The sequence below is a fragment of the Hypomesus nipponensis genome, chromosome 10, assembly GCF_054491055.1.
Source record: "Hypomesus nipponensis isolate SF chromosome 10, ASM5449105v1, whole genome shotgun sequence".
NCBI classification, from domain to species: domain Eukaryota; kingdom Metazoa; phylum Chordata; class Actinopteri; order Osmeriformes; family Osmeridae; genus Hypomesus; species Hypomesus nipponensis.
The window spans coordinates 14,862,501-14,881,429 of record NC_140370.1 but is presented as its reverse complement, the minus strand read 5'-3'; the positions used below and the strand labels follow the sequence as shown (position 1 = coordinate 14,881,429).

The 18,929-nt window shown below is 48.2% G+C and overlaps 1 protein-coding gene across 1 annotated transcript in view; it reads right to left on the bottom strand.

The window, feature by feature from the left end:
• Positions 1-42: 42 nt before the first annotated feature.
• cntnap2b (contactin associated protein 2b) overlaps positions 43-18,929 on the bottom strand; it is a 32,325-nt gene continuing 13,438 nt past the window's right edge. The window contains exons 8-25 of the mRNA XM_084707502.1: positions 17,770-18,028; positions 17,488-17,637; positions 16,574-16,736; positions 13,665-13,771; positions 13,442-13,561; positions 13,171-13,286; positions 12,958-13,042; positions 10,392-10,548; positions 10,172-10,299; positions 9,788-9,958; positions 7,780-7,998; positions 7,432-7,668; positions 7,022-7,252; positions 6,325-6,458; positions 5,381-5,474; positions 4,035-4,268; positions 3,106-3,180; positions 43-2,880 (exon numbers count right to left, since the gene is read on the bottom strand). Coding sequence (XP_084563628.1) covers positions 2,681-2,880; positions 3,106-3,180; positions 4,035-4,268; positions 5,381-5,474; positions 6,325-6,458; positions 7,022-7,252; positions 7,432-7,668; positions 7,780-7,998; positions 9,788-9,958; positions 10,172-10,299; positions 10,392-10,548; positions 12,958-13,042; positions 13,171-13,286; positions 13,442-13,561; positions 13,665-13,771; positions 16,574-16,736; positions 17,488-17,637; positions 17,770-18,028 — 2,880 coding nt within the window. The 3' untranslated portion in view covers positions 43-2,680. The remainder of the gene's footprint in view (positions 2,881-3,105; positions 3,181-4,034; positions 4,269-5,380; positions 5,475-6,324; positions 6,459-7,021; positions 7,253-7,431; positions 7,669-7,779; positions 7,999-9,787; positions 9,959-10,171; positions 10,300-10,391; positions 10,549-12,957; positions 13,043-13,170; positions 13,287-13,441; positions 13,562-13,664; positions 13,772-16,573; positions 16,737-17,487; positions 17,638-17,769; positions 18,029-18,929) is intronic.

The window sequence follows — 18,929 nt, the reverse complement described above, 5'->3', positions numbered from 1 at the left end:
ACTATAGATGAACTAAATGCACGCGTTGTATGGCAATGGTTCTTTAATGTTTTATATTAAGACAAAATCACATTACATAAGCAGACCCAGGTCCGACATACTAAAATAACACAAAATGTATTTAAATGATTTAAGTTTTTGGAAACATTATCTCCAGCTTCTTCAAAAGACACTTTCAACTAGATATGTTCTTTACAGAGATTTCGAAATGCAATGAATATAATTGAAACATCTGATAAAAAGGATTTTTGTAGACAATCCTTCAAGTAAGAAATGTACAAAATATGTCAAAAGAATTTATGGAAAATAGATTAATGTACTGCAACATGGGGTTGGTTGTTTCGTTTACATTTCATGCTGTAAATGGGGACGTGAATGGTGGTCAAGCAGTGGGCTGTAAACTCTGATGTCAACCATTCCTTGGTTAAGATTGATTAAACTATCAGACATACACAGACAATCCAGCAAAAATCAAACATGTTTTCTCCTTAATTGTATGTTACATTGTGATACATGATATTATATTATGCTATATTATACTACAGTGTGCTGTGCAGGGTGTGATAGCTTTTAGTGCAGTATGTACTCATGCTTTTTAATAAATCATTGTTCTGCAGTAAACCTGCTCTCCTATAACTGCTATTTTTCCTTAAAATGAAAAACTGTCTGGATAAAATGTAAAGGTATTGCCTTTGAGATTCAAATGGGCTTTCCTCGCATTTCATATCAAGGGAAAACACAGTACTGTATGTGACTACCAAACTCAAATTAGCATAACTAATCAATTCACTTATTAATTAGCAACAGAGTTACTATCAATGATTTGCTACTCTCTCAAAACAATAAACCCTGTTCTACTGAAGCCACAGACAGTGCTTTTAATTACATTGATTGGCAATGAATACAGTACATGTTATAGAAGTAAAACAGTATGCAAACAAGTTCAAACCTGTTACCAGCACCTTCATCTAAATGTTGTTTTCAGTGGGCAAGGGCTGTTGAATAGTATTACATTTGACTTTGGTCAAATAGTACTTGAAAACTATTTGAAGAGGTTTCCAACATTTCCACTCTTCTGATGCACACAGACGACTGTGTTAATATGGAATTTTCTGTTTGAAGCTTTTTCATAAGGAGTTCATGGTTTGTGAAGGTAGGGCCCTGCTCCTCATTCTGTCTTCAATCAATTCATTTTACAATCTGTCAGGAAACTAATCTGTTTGTTACTATAACACCCCGACCACATCTGAACATTTGAGTCATCCTGTATACATTTTTACAATACAAAATAAAAAATAAAATAAAAGCAAGTATTGACAATTATACCCCAAATGATTTACACATTGATAATGACGAAAGGCATATCTATTAGGCAACAGGGAGATGAGTGGATCGTGTGGCTGTGGAGTATCACTGCCCTCTGAACCAGAATGCCATAGAAACAGCTCAACTCAAGACATGTCATATACTTAACCGTGGAGCACACTGTCAATCAATACAAGTGTCTGTTTTGATACTAAATTAGGTAAACAAGAATTTATGGATAGGCTTCAGTCGAAGACTTAGAGCCTATCTACAAAACATATCATTTTTGTTGATACACCATTTGTCAATGGATTGTTAAGTAATCTTGAGGTGACTATTGACTCAAACGTGGAGGAAATACCATTGAATAAGATATTGAAATAATTTCAAAAACAATTCTTAATCGAAGGCTTGAAGTGACTTGAATCCTGAAGGCACATTGGATTGAGCCAGTTATTGTCATGTCTACAAATTAAACGCTCCCCGCATTACGATCTCAAAGCCGCCCCCTCGGATGTCATAGGGTTGTGTAGTCAGACTCAGACATATGGTAATTGTTGTCTGAAACTGAATGTCAGGTTCATTTCAGAGTGCTATGCTCACAGGAAACATATCACGTCAGATCCTACATAAAATCTGTTTGAGATCAACCATCAGAATGGAGGATAGTAGATACTTTAAAGCACACTGAATGCTTTGGCACAAAAATAACAAAAAACAACTGTCAAGTTCAAAGACACATGCTTGAGTTAAAGTAATTAAAATATAGAGTGTGGATTGAAATGTTCTCGTGAAAATATGCCATACTCATTTGCGATCATGCCGTTGAAGTCTACACACAATGGTGACTGCAGTGCAATCAAATAAATAGATAAATACAATACAATACATTACAATCAAATGTCAATGTCAAGGACATAAACGTTACTTCTATACATGGGGAGGGCAACTCTTTCTAGAGTGTTTCAAGAAATTAAGAGACGTACTGTTTTGGCAGCAAAATATATTAAGACGTTTGTGAACAGTATGTGCTCGACCTTTTAAATGCAGGCATAAAGGCTGTACATCAAAGCTTAATATCAACCATAATCGATGCAAAAATAAAAGTGTAACAATTGTTTGTTTCGATTCTCAGTCCAACGGATGCTTTTTGCGAAAGTACGTAGTTCTGAATGTGAAATACTGATAACATGGATATGTAAATACAATAAAGACAAGCCTAGGTAGCACACACATCCACTGTAGTCGTAGAGGGGACTCCTCCCTATGGCACCCTGGACTCACATTCCCACAATCCATCTCCAAAGCTTCACCCGCACACAACTATGGGCCATCGGCGCCACTCTGCCCAACAGGAACATGGGAAATGTAGTCTTTAGATGAACCACTCCTTCTTGTTCTCGTCAATGGTTTCTGTGAAGGCGGGGTCATTCACGATGATGGCCGCGTCGGCGCAGTCTGCCGACTCCGCCCCTTTAGCCTCATTGGTGTGATAGGAGCCCTTGTGACGGAACATGTGGCGAATCAGGAACACCAGGGTGCACAGGATGCTAAAGATCACCACGGCGATGATTCCTAGGTGACAGTTAGGGGGGTTTAGACAACAGGCACATCAGTCACTTGGATAACTTGGAAGGATATAATATCATCACTGTCATCTAGTATTGTGTTTTGGGGTAATCTAAAAAACGAAACATTTTTTAAGGCAGAGATACGGCTCTACACTGATGATTGAGCACTGGGCTGTGGAGGAAACTTGACAGTAGTATTTGCACCCCAGCGACAGACGGTGGTGCTCACCTCCAATGATGGCAGAATTCCGGTCTACTCCATCCCGACTGACCCTCTCCTCGTTGAATGGGAACACAGCACCAGCTAGGACCACAAAGACACAGACACAGCCTGAAACACAAACCTCAGAAACACACACCTCAGCAACACACACCTCAGAAACACACACCTCAGAAACACACACCTCAGAAACACACACCTCAGAAACACACACCTCAGAAACACACACCTCAGAAACACACACCTCAGAAACACACACCTCAGAAACACACACCTCAGCAACACACACCTCAGAAACACACACCTCAGAAACACACATCTCTCCCTCAGGTCTGTGTGAGACGTCAAAGAGGGCGTATTGTAAAGAAAGAATGCTGGTAGTATCTGAGTAATGCTGCCAGCCAACACTGGAGGCTGGTATATTTAGCCTCCAGTCTGTGCACAGTGTGCAGGGAGGAGGTGGAGGTGGGAGGAATAGGAGGTCTGGGAGCTCAGAGAGAAAGGCTGCTCTTTCCAGCTGGTCTCTCTGTGGGTACTGTAGTCTACAACGTTACATGTGAGGGGACTCTGTAGAAAGCATTGTGGCAATGGGCCCAAACACTCACATGATCACACACACACACACACACACAAAGTGGGCCAGGGATCACAGATGCCCCTCACAGAGGGATGATCACACCATGATCAGTCACCGTGGAGATTAATTACATGCAGGTCACATGATCAAGATCTCTTCCACCAAACGGATCACTGACTCAAAACAGCTTCAGTGGAAACCCTTCATAATAAGCAACCAGTTATTCAGCCTCTATTTTGGTCACATATGAAAGCCCAACCTCCTCATATATTAAAGCTATATTTAGTCAGATAAGAGACCGGAAAGGCCACGAACTAGGAGGAATTGACCAGAACAGAGATTCAAAAACATCCATCCCTACCCGAGTCCAGATGCCAGGGGTCGTTGGCAGAGGCCATGGGGGAGATGGTGAGGGGCGAGGCACCGCAGTTGGACTGGACCAGAATGCCCTGGGTCGTTACCGGGGCGACGATGGTGCCGGACCGCAGCGCAGCCTTGAGGGGGGCGATGTTGTTGAACTGGACCCTGGACAGACAGCCCACGAAGCCTGGAGTGTTGTACCTCTCAATCAGGATGGGGTCGATCTGGCCAGTCTCTGGAGCAGGGCGTGGGAACAGACAGGCAACACTCAGCCACGACATACTTCATGTCTGAAGCGTCTGCAGGACCGTGTTTTGATTACTCCACAACCATACTAATCATAAAGCCAATCTTTTGTTTCAAAGTGTGCACACGCTAAAATAGTCCCACATCACTTCTGAGTGACGAGGCACAACAGCAAACAAACAAACAACCAAACAACAGCAAATCAGAGCAGAGCGTTACCTGTCTGGGCGGATGAGAAGATCTTCTTGAACGCAGTATTGTTTCAGACAGATCTAACCACAACAGAACAGGTCCTTCTGGTACTCTCAACTGACCGTCCCCTGTCTCTCTTTCCTGTCTGTCCCTCCCTGTCTCTCTCTATCTCCCTGTCTGTCTCCCTGTCTCCCTGTCTGTCTGTCTGTCTGTCTGTCTGTCTGTCTGTCTGACTGTTTGTCCGTCCGTCCGTCCCTCTCTCTCTCTCTCTCTCTCTCTCTCTCTCTCTCTCTCTCTCTCTTCTCTCTGTTCGCATTAGTACAGCATCCTCCACGACTCTCTTTCTCTTTCTCTCTACAGCATTTGGAAAACACGGACACCACTGTCACAGTCCAGCAAGCAAGGTAATTCCCTCCTATGGCAAAGCAGGGCAGAGCTCTGAGAAAACCCTGGACAAGACTCCAGGATCTGGAACAGCTTCCAGGCCCGTGTCTGCTGTCATAGAACGCCTCACTTCCCTGTCTCCTCTCCTGTTTCTCTGTCCACTGAGGAGTTTAAGGAGTGGGCGGGGCCGGTACTGTTTCTTACCGTTCTATCCTCACGATCATGCAGGAGAGAGAAGGGAGCGAGCGGGCAGGATTGGGACGCCGCGGCCCAGCCCTTTTCAAGCCTCCTAAGCATGATGTCACATATCGGTTTGATAATTTATTCACAGAGTGCAGCAAAAGCACCCTGGGGGTCATACGGCCAACACAATGGGCCGATTCTGTGCCGAGTCAGTGCCTCACTCTCCCCAACAGCCTCTAAAACAATCCCCTTTGTCTTGACTGAACATTAATCAGAAAAACACATTCCGCCTGGACTGGAACCAACAACACAGACAAAACAGTTGGAAGGGGTCTGCCTCACCAAACACTTTGCCCAGGAAGATGGTCTTGACCAGGTTGAACTGAGTGTCAGAAGATTCCGGAAGGGTGTATGAGACAGCAGGGTAGTGGTCCAGCTGAGGATCAACACAGAACACGCAGCGAGAGTGAGACGCGGCAATGCTGACATCAGGTTATCATCACAACGAGAGACTAAGACTCCTTTTTTTCCAGAAACCCCCTGCGGCAAACACAGGAGCGCACCGCCCTCCAGTGGGGACACTGAAAAGTGCATCTTTGGTTCCAGTTGCCTGCTCAAGTGATTGTGCTGACTAATGGCATGCTGTCCCGCATCCAAGGCCATGCTGTGGTACAAATGATACACAAGCCAATTAGACCTCCTCTGAAATACGTGTTTACGTATGCATTCCTGCCTCCTCACTGTGTCACTGCTCTGCTGCAGTAGAAAAAGCTGTAATGAGGCCTGGAACTTCTTCAGGCTCTCCAGTCCTGCTCACAGGAGAAGGCGGCTCTGAACCCCGTCCCAGGGGGAGTGTGATATGGCACCTATAGTCACCCAGACGGAGCTCTACCGCAGTGATGTGTTGGTGTGTATGTTCAGTTCAAACTAGAATCTTATTGTGGAGGAGGAATAACTAAGGGTGAAACAGCAGGTTTGAGTACAAATGGTTAAATAAATAAAGAATGCACAAAGATAACAATAAAAGTAAAAGTTGTAGCTTGTTGTAGTGTTGTTTTGCTGTTGTGGAGAATGCTGGACCCCTAGTGCCGTGATGTGTTGTGGAGAATGCTGGACCCCTAGTGCCGTGATGTGTTGTGGAGCATGCTGGACCCCTAGTGCCGTGATGTGTTGTGGAGCATGCTGGACCCCTAGTGCCGTGATGTGTTGTGGAGAATGCTGGACCCCTAGTGCCGTGATGTGTTGTGGAGAATGCTGGACCCCTAGTGTTGTGGACTGTGTCGTACCTGCAGCCGTATGTTCCTCAGCTCCCTAGAGAGGTTGACGTGGTGAGGCTGCCCGTTGGCCATGTTGCGCTGGTCCAGGTCGATGACAAAGGCCTCCTTCAGACCTCCCAGGTTGTAGCGTATCTGCATTGTACCTGGGAGACATTGACTCATCACACAACATCCTCTATAGGGGCTCAGGTGAGCAGACCGCCCTGGACGTGACTAGATCTACCTGGTGGATAACCCAGGAGTAGGTTAGAGGTCAGAGGTATTTGCATTTTGCACGACATTCAAGTCCTGTAATATTTGTATTTTATATTGTATTTTATATTGAAAATTGGCAACTTATATTTTATTTTATGGCAACTTATATTTTATTTTATTGTATATTTGATTTTGATTTTATTCCACTTAGTATTGCTAGTTTATGTATCCTTAGTATAGTTAGACCACATATTTAAATTTAAGATTCCTATATGTTTATTGTATGTACCTTCCTGCCAAAGCAAATTCCTTGTCTGTGCAAACTTTTATCGCGAATAAATCCCTTTCTGATTCTGATTCTGAGGGGTCATAGTCTTAAAGGTTGCTGTTGTGTAATACATTCGCTGCTAGGACCACCCGTTCTGGGTCAGGGCGCTGACCAGGAAGCAGCGAGGGGTCATGTTTTGGAGGATTAGGGGTCAGGAGCTGGAGGTCAAGGGTTAAAGGTTACCGTTATGTCGCAGCACCACGGCCAGGTAGTCCTGTGTCCGGGAGCTGATGTAGACCAGGATGCTGGGGGTGTTGGAGGTGCTGAAGCTGAACACCAGCTCTTCATGAGTCAGGTTGGCTTCTGTGGGCAGGTTCCCTGATAGGCTCTTCATCTCCCGAGCCACAGGAAAGTGCGCCTCCGGCAGGAAGTCGTACCGCACCAGGGTTCCTGTTTCGAAGTAGCCCCCCACATCTGTCTCACACACACACACACACACACACACACACATTACCATCTTGTCGATAACTCATAACTCTTGTCTGAGCTCATTTACTTGTAGTTACTTCAGGCTACTTGAGATAACGGCCGCAGTGATCGATTGTTTACCAGACAGGTGCTTCACTTGGATAACCAGGATGTCCCTGACTCACCCTCGGTGCAGAAGGGTCCGTCGTAGGCAGTCAGCGTGCAGTCACAGGAGTAGCCGTTGTACTTCTCCAGGCACTTGCCCCCGTTGCGACAGTGCATCCCGTAGCTGGTGCAGTGACCCTGGCAGCCAGGCTTGACCCCCGGCGTGACCTTGGCCCTCTCTTCCAGGTCAAGGGTCACCCCGTTCATCTTCAGAGCCCTGATGCAGCCCAGGAAGCCTCTCTGCCCACCGGAAGCTCCTGGAACACAACGGTCGCCGCGGTAGTTAGCCTCACGTACCCGTCTCAGAACCGGAAATGTTGTTTCTTCTCAATGAATACAGTGTCTGTCTTTCTGTCTTCTGGTCTTACCGACGTAGAGCTGGCTGTACAGCTCCAGGCGGGTGTGGCCCTGGGTGGGGGCGGGGCGGACCTCCCTGTGCTGCCCGTCCAGCTGCAGCGCCGCCTCCTTCACGTTGCGCTCGGCGACCACGCGGTGCCACTGGTCGTCGTTGAGCGGCGTGGGCGAGCGCACGCTCAGCTCCACCGGCCCGTTCCCCACGTCGAAGGAGAAAGAGATGACGGAGGACCCTGGGGTCGAGAGGGGGTTGGAATGGAATGCACCCCAGGGTTTAAAATGGTTGGAATACGAGTTGCCCGGCGTCAAGAGAACGAGGCTGCTTTTGTATTCACAGTGAATTGATGTTTTTCACACCTTTTGGGGATGTAAAACGGCGAACATAAGCTTAGCAGAGAGGCGAGAGAGAGAGTCTCACGCCTCTAACCCCACCTAACCAGATCCCTCCCCTGTTCACACACGTCTATCATCATTATCCTCAGCTTCATTTTACAACACACACACACACAACACACGCACACACACAACACGCACGCACACACACACACACACACAACACACGCACACACACAACACACACACACACACAACACACACACACACATGCACACACACAACACACGCACACACGCACACACACAACACACACAACACACACACACACACAACACACACACACGCACACCACCACATGTTCACACACAAGTTGTCGACACGCAGAAAACCTGTCAAGAATCAGTCAAACGGTGTTCCCTGATCCCTAATCACCCTGGGCTCCTCCACGCCCCTCAGCCCCGCGTCCTGGCAGCAGCCTCCAGTCTGACATAATGAGATCTCACCGTCAGTGATTGAGCTGTTTTCTTGTTACTAGAGCTCCCCATCCTACCTCACCTTTCATTCCCTCTGCGCCTTCTCTGATATGATTTCCCTGACGGCGTATCTATCATCTCTCGTGGAATGTTGTGGGGCAGTTGAAGCTGGCTGGCTTTCTCTCTATTCAGAGCATGTAGCGTTTCAGCGGGTTGGCTGCTGTCAATAACATGCACGTGCACACACGAACGCACGCACGTACGTACACCCGCACAGACACAGACACAGACACACAGAGACACACACACACACAGAGACACACACAGAGACACACACATACACAGAGACACACACACACAGACACACACACACACACCTGCTCAGCCCAGATGCACAGCAGACAGGCAGGACTGACATAAAAGCTGGTTGCAGTGGAACTTGGGGACTTGCCAACACTCATCAAAACAAGTGAAAATGCCAAGTGATGCTCCGAGGACAGAATCCTAATGTTCACTCCAGAGGGCTGCTCTTTAGAGTGAAGATGTGACTGAAATGCAAAGCCCAGAAGAAGAGAGGGGTGAACCCACTTCCTCCTGCAAAGGGCTAGCTACTTCACAAAACATCCTTAACAAAGAAACAAATAGTAACAAAAACAACGCTGTGACCGAAGAAAGCAGGTTGCCGGGCTCTAGTGTTGCCAGGTTACAGTCTTAACAGTCATAATGTTTTATCCACCAGAGGGCACTAGCTACATCTCAAACCGGCCAGGAAATGAAAACGTAACAGAGGCGGAGGAACGAGGCAGCGGAACATGCAGGAATCGGCGGCGGCTAACTGAAGCTTGTGTTCATTGATCTCAGCTCTCTCCTGCAGAGGCACCCTGCAGCCACTGCCGCCACGCAAATCAGACCAAATGTCAGCAGAGCCCCAAGTCAATCCAAGCACACAGGACCCTCTCTGTGCCTGTGAACTTTAGATTGATACACACTGTCTGGTCAGTTCTGAGCGGAGCTTTCAAGAGCGGGTGAATTGAAGATGACAGGATTAAGGGCCTGAATTGATTGGATCAATGATGAATTACCCTGTGACATACACAGCGCATATGAAAGCAGAAACACACACTATCACACACACACAAAATCACACACACACAATCAAACACACACACAATCACACTCACATAATCACACGCACAATCACACACACACACACCTTTCAGTTCTATGCGTATGAAGTCACTGTTGCCTAGGTTCTCCAGGAAGACTCCGTAGGTGGAGGAGGTCTTGAAGTAGAAGGAGATATCAGCGCTGGTCTCTCCCTGGAAGGTGGGGAAGTGCATGTAGGAAGCAGGGGTGTTGAACGAAGCCGCGTTCCAATAGTTACCTGCAACCACAACGACAACAACAACACTGTCATCAGATAGATGGTCCCACATAGGAGAAACATGGAAGTTAACCCAACACACAGATCCTAATCATGACATGAGCTTAACATTTCAACAGGCCTACTGGCCCTGACTGCTGGGAGGGGTAAGGGGTTGGGGGAGGGGTTGTTGAGGTTAGGGGTGGGGGGGGGTTTGGGGGGTCACAAACTCACGGTCTCCCTGACAACGAAGGGGCCCGACGGTGAGTTTAGCTTCGGAGCCTGAGCGGCTCGTGTCCCCCACCACCACCTGGCTGACTGGCAGGTGGTCCTTATACACCAGCAGGCCCGCGTCCTCTCTCCTGCACACACACACACACACACACATCCCTGAGTCATCATCCCTGTGCCATGTGGATCTGCAACGTGTCTGTGACTGTGTCTGCTGCCTCACCACTGCCTCTGGTCGGCGTCACAGTTGCAGTAGTGTTTGGGGTCGCTGCAGTTCCGCTCGATCCCACACGCACACTTCTGGATCCCTGGGCCTGAGCCCCCCCAGTAAGAGTGCACCTGGTTCGCTCGCCCCACCCACCAAGTGAACGGAGCTCCGTCTGCAAAGAGAGAGAGAGAGGGGTTAGAGGGAGATGGAGAGAGAGACACAAAACTCCGACAGGAGAGAGAAAGAGAAAGAGAGAGAGAGAAAGAGACAGAGAGAGACAGAGAGAGAGAGAGAGAGAGAGAGAGAGAGAGAGAGAGAGAGAGAGAGAGAGAGAGAGAGAGAGAGAGAGAGAGAGAGAGGGAAATATTTCCGTTCCTTGGCGATTTCATCAGCTCAGGCTCTTTGTATTATGGAACAATACATAAATAAAACAGCAGAGCAAATGTACTCTGTGAAATAATAATCCTCTGAAAAGTTTAAATGAGCTTTTATTTGTCTCAGTCAGAATTGTAATTACATCTCAAATAATGGTCTGCAAAAATGTTTTACACAAATGGGTGAGAAACGGAGAAAAGGGGATTTCACTGGAGAGCACCTTGGCGTTATCAGCTTCTGGCACCACAGGCCCAACGGTGTCTTTGAACATTAATTGCTCCAATAGAACATTATTGAATCTCTTATCTGGTCACAGGTGGATTGAAACAGTTATGCAGTGTTTACATCAGCAGGGGAAATATGCAGAGGAACAATGGATTCGACTGTGTGTGTGTGTGTGTCTGTGTGTGTGTGTGTGTGTCTGTGTGTGTGTGTGTTTGATTTCCGTTCAGACCACCGGGCCAGGGGGTCTGGGGATGGAGAACAAAGGCAGAGTGCCTACAAGCTGTTCTCCAGCAGTACCTGTGTTCCACGTGGGTTCCACAGGGTCTACACACGTAGGGGGAACCAGTGCTGTTCTCTCTCCTTGCTGCCTAGCACTCATTCATTATTCAGTGCAACTATGGTAATGAGAGGGAAAAGGTGCTAGATCATGGCCTGAGGGCGCGCATACACACACTCACACACGCACACACACACACACACACACACTCTCTCTTACACATACACTCACTCTCTCTCTTTCACACACACTTCTTCTCTTTCACACACACTTATTGTCTTTCAAACACTCTCAAACACATACATACACACACTCACTCTCTCTCTTTCACACACACTTCTTCTCTTTCACACAGACTTATTGTCTTTCAAACACTCTCAAACACATACATACACACACTCACACTCTCTCTTTCACACACACTGAATGTCTTTCACAGACACACACTCTCACACTCTCACACTCACATACACACACACACACACACACACACACACACTCTCTCTCTCTGAGGCCAGAGGAGCCACAGAGGGCAGCTCCTCAGCAGAGGATGAGGATCTGCCCTCTGTGGGACCAGCGAGACAGACGGCCAATCAGAAGACACAAAAGCTCAGAGTCCTGAACCAATCCCTGGCCTCCATCTTAAACCTGTCATAACTGGACAGGTGCGGGCGTAAATGGACAGCGGGAAACATCCATGTGGTCAGACAGACAAAATGGTCCCAGTGCTTAGAAGCTTAAACGCTGTCGGTGTCAACAAAAAAACAGCAATTTAAGCCGTGGTTGAACTCAGCCCAGCTTCTCCACTGCTGTGACAATTAAAGCTGGACCAAAGAGCTGGTCAGACACTCCACCAGTCCTCCACCACACCCTTCTAAACACACACAGTTGTTGGTTTTCCTTCCGACTAACAACATAACAAGCTCACAAAGACATTGTTTGGAGATTGTCAACTCCAGATGAGATCCATAAATCAAAACAAATGAGGTGTAAACAACAAACTGATGATGTCGTGTTCAGTGCAGTGTTCTGGGGCGTGGAAAGACGTGCATGTGGACCACAGTCAGCCACTGGATTCAGCTGAAATATCCCTAATTGCTATCAAAAGGGAATTTATTAACTTGTATTTCATTTATACATGCATCTATCTTTTTATTTTTTCTTTACCTGGACCAACTTTACTCTAGCTCATACACTCAGGCAAACAACAAAACAGCCACTGGCTCATTTCCTATATGGAGACAAGATTACCACCACTCTCTCTTAGACAAATCTACAGTAGCTTCCTCTAAATGAAGGGCAGTGTTTGCCAAGTTGAATAGATTTGTAGCTGGCATGCTAATAACCATCTGCTAGGCAAGTTGACAGCACTTCAATAAAGAAAAACACACAGTGTTTATTATTTGTATGCGTTCGTGTATGAATATGTTGTGTGTGTGTGTGTGTGTGTGTGGTGTGAATATGTTATGTCGTGTTTGCTGGAGAGGATTCTAAAGATCTTTTGAAACAGATTCTCTCAGGCGTTGGGTGAATAATAAAAAGCACATACAAACCCACACACACACAAACATCGTCCCAGCTACGCTCTCACCAGTATCCAAGGATCATGGAAGCAGAGAAATGCTACTAGTCCAATAGTGGAGGTGGAGGAGGAAGGGAAATGGCACTAGTCCCATGGTGGAGGAGGAGGAGTCGTCGTCTTACCTGGGGAGTTGAGCAGGCGTGACATCCTGCAGGCGTAGGCCACATGCTGCTCACAGTACTCTGCACTGTCTGTGATGGCTGACACCTAGCAGGAGTCAGACAGAGAGACGGAGAGATGGGCGGACAGGCAGAAAGAAAAGGCGGAGATGACCAGACTGATCTGGAAGGATCCGGTGTAGTGTGGGTCTCCAGGGGTCGGAGGTGAAAGGTCACCTGTTCGGCGGTCATGTTGTAGTTGAGCAGCAGGACGGCCTTGCCTTCCTGGTCGGACCGGCTGACGGACGTCTGAGGAGACAGGTTGTTCTTCACCGTCGTCCACACCTTGTCCTCTGCAACACACGACACACAAACACACATGGGGGAGGGGAAGGAATACAACGTGACGCACACCAACAAACCAGTCCGAGGATTCCCCCCACATACAGTATCCGGCTGGAAAGACCATGGCTGTTCAGCCACAGTATGGGCCGACGCTGTGCCTCACCCGTCATGTTGCAGTTGACCTTGGAGGGGGCGATGGGGCCGCTGCCATCTGGGTCCACCCAGTACGTCCCCGAGGTCTTCCCCAGGTGCTTGTACTCCTCGCAAGACTGCTCGTACACCGCTGAGGGGGCGCACACACACCGCCTCGTCACCCTACTGCCACACTGACAACACTGTGGGAGGGGGTGTGTGTGTGTCCTGTACGTGTGTGTGTGTGTACTCACAGGTGTGACAGGTGGCCCCAGTGTACCCGGTTCCATTGCAGGAACAGCTGAAGGTGTCCCCAGTCTGGGAACAGTGGCCTCCGTGTTCACAATGATTGGGAACACACCTACAGGAGAGAGAGAGGTAGAGAGAGGTAAAGAGAGAGAGGTAAAGAGAGAGAGAGAGGTAAAGAGATGTAGAGAGAGAGAGGGAGAGAATGGTAGAGAGAAAGAGAGAGAGATATAGAGATGTAAAGAGAGAGATGTAGAGAGATGTAGAGAGAGAGAGAGGTAGAGAGAGGCAAAGAGAGAGAGAGGTAGAGAGATGTAAATAGATAGAGGTGGAGAGATGTAAAGAGAGAGGTAGAGAGAGGCAAAGAGAGAGAGAGGTAGAGAGATGTAAATAGAGAGAGGTGGAGAGATGTAAAGAGAGAGGTAGAGAGAGGCAAAGAGAGAGAGAGGTAGAGAGATGTAAATAGATAGAGGTGGAGAGATGTAAAGAGAGAGGTAGAGAGAGGCAAAGAGAGAGAGAGGTAGAGAGATGTAAATAGATAGAGGTGGAGAGATGTAAAGAGAGAGGTAGAGGTAGAGAAAGAGAGAGTGAGGTAGAGAGAGAAACAAGAGGAGGGTGGGTACTGGGTATTACTACTTATCAGTCTTTCCACTGGCTCCACTCTCTCCCTCTCTAATGTGCATTGCACGTGCGCTTGTGATATCTGTTTAAAGGCGTCCGTGCTTGTAAATGATTAGAATGTAAAATTGTGTCGAATAATGAATTTGCTATATCACAGTTTTATAATCACACTAAAAGCTATGCTTGTAGAATTGAAAAGCTTTGACCTTTCAATAACACCACGGCAGAAGCTGAAAAGGTCATGATAAGTGACAGCAATCACCACACAGACACGACTGACTTTCAACTGGGGGTTTGATTGGAACCCACCAGATTGGAACTATGACGCATGCTGGGATTTGTAGTCACAATCCCCAATACACCAGCACTGGACCAGGGCCTAGCTGGACCGCTCAAGACTGTGTTAACCTGCTGAGCCGAGGCCAAGGTCTGAACCACAGGGAGCTTATACCTATGGGTCCCAGGTGAGGTTATCAAACACACAGGCACGGTTCAGTGAACCACCTCAGCTACATCAGCTCCACCTACGGTGTGAGGACGGCTTCCTCTGTTAGGCTGACTTGCTGCTAGGACTGAAGGTGAGATCAAAGCCCCTTGTTAACCCTTCCATGCTTTGAAGTGATCTGACTTGCTCCCCCGGGAAGAGTTCACAATGAGGGCATGGCCATCACCATGTCTGTGCACACACCTGTCCACAGGTACAGCTCCCTGCGCCCACACACAATATCCACATTTGACATGGCTGAACGGCAAAGTGAAAGTTGAATATTTATGAGTTGAGTTTTAATTTAGACTTATCGCTACTATGCCTGTGGTATTGATTGGAACTGTATTGGCTTCTTTAAACCATCTTCCCGTCTGGCATTTCAAACTGGGTCTCCCACCATTTCACATCACTTCAGGGGGGATTCAGTATGATGTGGGGGTTTCAGTCCGGATTGCAGGAGGAGAATACAAATGGAGAGATAAGGATTGTGTTTCAGATAGCGAGTCAGAGTCGTGTTGGAGAGTCAAATCCTCACACTGGGAGAGTGGATTTTAATGAGTGTGAAAGATGAGAATGGAAGGGATTCCCTCCCTCCCCCTCTCCCTCTCCCTCTCCCTCTCCCTCTCCCTCTCCCTCTCATTCTCTCTCTCTGTGTTAGCTAGACTAACCTTTAGCGGAGATGGGTACTTTTGGATCTTGTGTGACGCGATAAGGATTTGTGTGTTGATTCTTCAAGCCTGTGTGTTTGTCTTTGTGCCTATGGAAGTGTGAGTAAGCAGTAGGAGCACACACTGACTGAGCCGTCCTCCTCACTGAGCCGTCCTCCTCACTAAGCCTGGTGTTGGTGGGACTGGCTCAATGCCTCTGCGAGTGTGTGTTCGTTTGTTCTGCTTATGTTTACGTGTGCATCCGGCGGGAACACACACTTAGTAAGACATCTTCCTGTCAGAGCCTGGCTATGGTTGGAAAAGGATTTGCTGTGTGTGTGCGTGTATATATGTGTGTATATATGTGTGTGTGTGTGTGTGTGCATGTTTACGTGTGCGTGTGTGTTTGGCATGTGTGTTGAGCAGCAGGGATCGGGCGTGTTAAAGCCGAGCTGTGATCCTCTGATTGTAGTGTCTGGCTGGGTCTCGCTGTGAAACATCCACTTGATCTGCTCCCCGCTACCTGAACCAGCCTGGCCCCTCGCTGAGCCTCAAAGCTGATTGGTCCACATGGCGGCGTGTTAGGAGGGAGGGCCTGGGGTTGGGGTGACTCCAGCGGGAAACGCTTCCCGCAGGCTGCAGCGACACACTAGGAACATCTTCAACTTCATTGGTGTGCGGAGCAAAGCATGTGTCAGTGTCGAACCGTTTCATACAAGGCTGATTTCTTTGCTGTGGTGATGCGGTGTCCTATTAGTCCATTATGACTAGGGTTATGGAGAAGTGTCATAGTGATACCTGGATAGGATCGCTTCTATGTTGGATTTGACGGTTCGATGTTGAAGTTTCACTCTGGTACCTGTCTATAATGGTTAGATCTACATAGAGGAAGTGATCCCTCTCCATAATGGCTAGGTCTACAGTTAGCTGAACTAGTCTATACTAGACCTATAGACCTGACTATAGATATCTAGATCTAATAGTCAGCAGGAGACTAGTCTATAATATCAAGATCTATAGTCAGCAATACCTGTCGATAATGGCTAGGACTCTATCATCTATAGTTAGCGATACCTGTCTATGATGGCTAGGACTATAGCATCTATAGTTAGCGATACCTGTCTATGATGGCTAGGACTATATCATCTATAGTTAGCGATACCTGTCTATGATGGCGCACATGTCCAGGCTGACGTTCTCGAAGGTTCCCATGATGCCTTGCTCCACGGCCCTGAGGTCGGCCAGTTGGTCGTCCACGTGGATGAGCTGCATGCAGCCCTGGAAGGAGCGTCGCGAGGGCGGCGTGTTGGTACGCAGGAAGTATCCTGCCGATGGAACAGGAAACACGGTCACTTGTGATCAATCAGGGTAAATAAGGGGGAGGGGCATAGGTTTCAATGAGGTTATATTGTATAGGGGAGTCCGGTGGCTGAGCGGTTAGGGAATTGGGCTAGTAATCAGAAGGTTGCCGGTTCGATTCCTGGCTATGCAAAATGACTTCCTTGGGCAAGGCACTTTACCCTACTTGCCTCAGGGGGAATGTCCCTGTATTTACTTTATGTCGCTTTAGATAAGAGCGTCTGCTAAATGACTAAATGTGATGTAAATGTAAATGTATTCATAGCTCAAAATGAATGGTGAATAATCTGATGTCTATCGGATAGGAGGGGGGCGTTAACTAGGTTATCTGTTGTAGCCCAGGGGGTTACTTTCAAGGTGAAAAGCCAGGCGTTGATTATGATTTGGGTGAACTGCTGCTTTAAACATATGCTCCAGGGTGTGATCTCACAAACAGGTTCTGGGCACCAACCAATCAGAAAGGATGTCAGAAATGGAGACGCTTGTCTCTCTTCGACGCCGTGTAAAAATACACGACCACACACAGACAGGCTGTGGAGATGAGCCTGCAGGCTCATCAAGGGGTTGAGTAGCTCATCATCTGATCATCTCTGGTGTGTCACCTCCCCTACCCCCCAACCCGCCTTTTTTAAGAGTGATGTCACACCTCCGGAGTCTACCTGAGGGCCCTGGGGGGCGGGGCCTGGGGGGCGGGGCCTGGGGGGCGGGGCTGTGTACCTCCAAAGTAGTAGGTTCCTCCGGTTCTGATCTGGATGGGGACGGCTGTCCGGACTGTGGACGCCTCGTTTCCGTCGATGGTCAGCATGGCGTGGTGCTCGAAGGCCATCATGTGAACAGTGTGCCACTGGCCGTCGTTCAGGCCCGATCCTGCACACACACACAGACACACACACACACACAGATTTGACGTTTCCAAAACGGCATAGAATGACACCTCCGCCCCTGAAGCGGTCGAGCAGGGGGGGGGGGGGAGGAGGAGAGGTGCACGGCCCGTCCTACCTGAGGCGATGTCGATGCGCGTGTTCTTCCTCTGCGCCACGCTGATGTAGACGGTGACCTTGCCGTCGGTCAGGCCCACCTCCACCACACCCTCGGCCAGCGTGGTGTACACCAGCAGCCCGCTGGGGTTCCAGGTGCGGAAGGCCAGGCTGACGGACAGCATGTCGCTGTCGCTCTGGCCGGCCAGGCGCAGGAAGCTGCTGCTGTTGAAGAAGACGGGGAAGGTCTGCGACTCGGAGCAGGAGAACGTCAGGTTCCGCTGTGGAGGAACGGGGAGGAGAGCCTGGTGAGGAACCGCGACGAGATGACGGGTACAGCACGTACCATACGGGCTTGGGTCCTAATGCGGAGACCGGGGTTTGGTTCCAGGCTTGGGCCATTTCTGTATGTCTTCTCTCTCTCTCTCTTTCTCTCTCTCTGTTCTCTCTCTCTCTCTCTCTCTCTCTTTCTCTCTGTCTCTATTTTTACCCAAGGATGAAACCTCATGTAACGTAGTGTAAATGTTTTCACTTAGCAGACATGACATACAGGGGGGATTTGAACATTTGACCTCTTGATTTGCAGGCTAAACTACTTGCTCAGCACCTTTGTCTATCCTTACTATCCTCTGTCCACATGATTCCACTACTGGAAACAGAGCCGAAACTCAAAACGCAGAGCCCAGTACATTGATACAGGTATCAGGCGTGTGGCACACATCCTCATCCAACACCATAAACACACATTTCACCAGAGAAGATTTGTTTCTGCTGCTGTCTGCTAAACTGCTAATCTCTGCCGGACCGTCCAGGGATGCTGAAAGCTTGCAACCCAACACCAGGAACCAGCAGAGACCACCATGGCGCTTAGTAAAAGCATTGGCTCAAACCGAGGCTAAGAGGTACAGGAGAGGGGAGATCAATATTAACACTGGATCTATACTTGTCTTCGCGTTAATGCTTCGCGCTAGGCAACTCACACACATGTACAGTGCACTGTTCGCACGCGTGCACGCAAGCACACACGTTCACCACACGCCGTCAGACACACACACAGTAGTGAAAGAGCAGAGCAGTAATTGCACCTTTGTGCCGAGTTTGGGGGGCTTTTGAAGCCTGACACGTCTGCTGGGTTTGAAGTCTCTGTGTGATATACTTCTGTATAGTCAGCACAGAGACGGG